The following is a 1,641-nucleotide window of genomic DNA, read 5'->3' on the forward strand; positions in this document are numbered from 1 at the left end:
TCACCAAACCCACCAGGGTCATCGTGGCCACCAGGGCCACCACAACCAGCAGGTCCTTGAGCTCCTCAGGAGCCACCGCGCCCAGCGAGGCCACCCCAGGCCGGTCCCTGCCCGTGCCCCGGGAGGTGGCCGTGCCCCCAGGCGTGCCCGTGCCCATGCCGGTGCCGTGGCACTGACCTGAGGGGATGAGCTTGGCGCTGGAGGCCGAGGCGCAGCGCTGCAGCGACCGCTCGCCCTTGCCCACCACCTTCAGCCCCGGCTCGGGGGGGAGGCTCAGCCCCACGGAGGGGACACCACCTGTGTGTGGGGGGGGGGACACAGACAGTGACCCGGGGTCTCCCCGGTGTCCCCCCGCCCCCGGTGCCCCCCCGGCACTCACCCCCCGGCTCGGGGTCCCGCACCAGCCCGTTGATGCTGGCGGAGGGGCCACAGGCCGAGATGGCCCTGGGCGGGCGCTTGCCGGGCACCTTGACCGTGGTGCGGAGCAGGTCCATCTCCTTGCCGTGCGTGCTGTGGATGTAGTCCTGGGGGGCACCGGGGGGGTCACACGGGGCGCCCCACACCCCGGGGGCCGCCCCACACCCCGGGGGGCCGCGTGGGGCCGGGGGACACTCACGTTGATGGTGGGGTGGTAGAAGAGGAGCCCGTTGCTGGACAGGGTCACGTACTTCTTCTTCCACTCCTTGTTCAGGGAGTTGCCGCTGCGCTTGAGCAGGAAGCTCTGGGGACAGGGGGCCGTGAGGGGACAGGGGACCATGAGGGGACACTCGGGGGACACTGGTACCCCCCCGGTGTCCCTCGCCGGGGCCACCACCCACCTGTTTGATGGGGATGGCGCGGCCGCTGCCGGTGGCCTCGCCACGACTGTCCAGGCTGCGCTTCTCCGAGTCGCTGCCGCGGCGAGTCTGCGGGCACAGGGACGGGGACGGGCCTTGGCACACGTGGCACGGCCGGGGACACTGGGGTGCCCACGTGCCCCCCGCTGCCGGGGTCCCGAGCTGCCACAGAGCCCGTCGCTGGGTGCCCACGTGTCCCACTGTGCCCACGTGTCCCACTGTGCCCCCGCCACCGCACCGAGGGGACGCTGTGGATGCCACGTGTCCCCCAGTGCCACCACCCTCATTGGGTGCCACACGTCCCTTGCTGCCACTACTCTGCCAGTGGACACCGTGAATGCCACGTGTCCCCCTGTGTCACCCTCACCAAGGGGACACCGTGGGTGCCACACGTCCCTCTGTGTCACCTTTGCCAAGGGGACACCGTGGGTGCCGCACATCCCCCTGTGTCACCCTCACCAAGGGATGCCATGGGTGCCACATGTCCCTCCGTGTCACCCCCGCCAAGGGGACACCGTGGGTGTCGTGTGCCCTCCCGATGCCACCACCCTGCCAGGGGGCACCTCACATGCCAGATGTCCCTTGCTGCCGCCGCCCCGCTGGGGTGTCACCGTGTGTCCCTGTGTCCTTCCCCATGTCCCCCCCGTGCCAGGCCCACGGGTGTCACTGTGTGTCCCCCCGTGTCCCCCCTGTGCCCCTCCTGTGCCAGGCCTGTGGGTGTCACTGTGTGTCCCCCCCGTGCCCCCTCGTGCCCCTCCCGTGCCAGGTCCGTTGGTGTCACCGTGTGTCCCCCCCGTGTCCCCCC

At 71.4% G+C, this 1,641-nt stretch overlaps 1 protein-coding gene across 1 annotated transcript in view; it reads right to left on the reverse strand.

Annotated features, from left to right (window-relative positions):
• The window catches only part of AGAP2 (ArfGAP with GTPase domain, ankyrin repeat and PH domain 2), a gene marked incomplete at its 5' end in the record, with an annotated part of 13,162 nt that overhangs the window by 5,518 nt on the left and 6,003 nt on the right, over positions 1–1,641 (reverse strand). The window contains 4 exons of the mRNA XM_027704279.1: positions 14–297; positions 380–524; positions 617–721; positions 819–905. Of these exons, the coding sequence (XP_027560080.1) occupies positions 14–297; positions 380–524; positions 617–721; positions 819–905 (621 nt within the window). The remainder of the gene's footprint in view (positions 1–13; positions 298–379; positions 525–616; positions 722–818; positions 906–1,641) is intronic.

Source organism: Neopelma chrysocephalum, unplaced genomic scaffold, assembly GCF_003984885.1.
Source record: "Neopelma chrysocephalum unplaced genomic scaffold, ASM398488v2 Primary Assembly neopelma1_263, whole genome shotgun sequence".
NCBI lineage: Eukaryota > Metazoa > Chordata > Aves > Passeriformes > Pipridae > Neopelma > Neopelma chrysocephalum.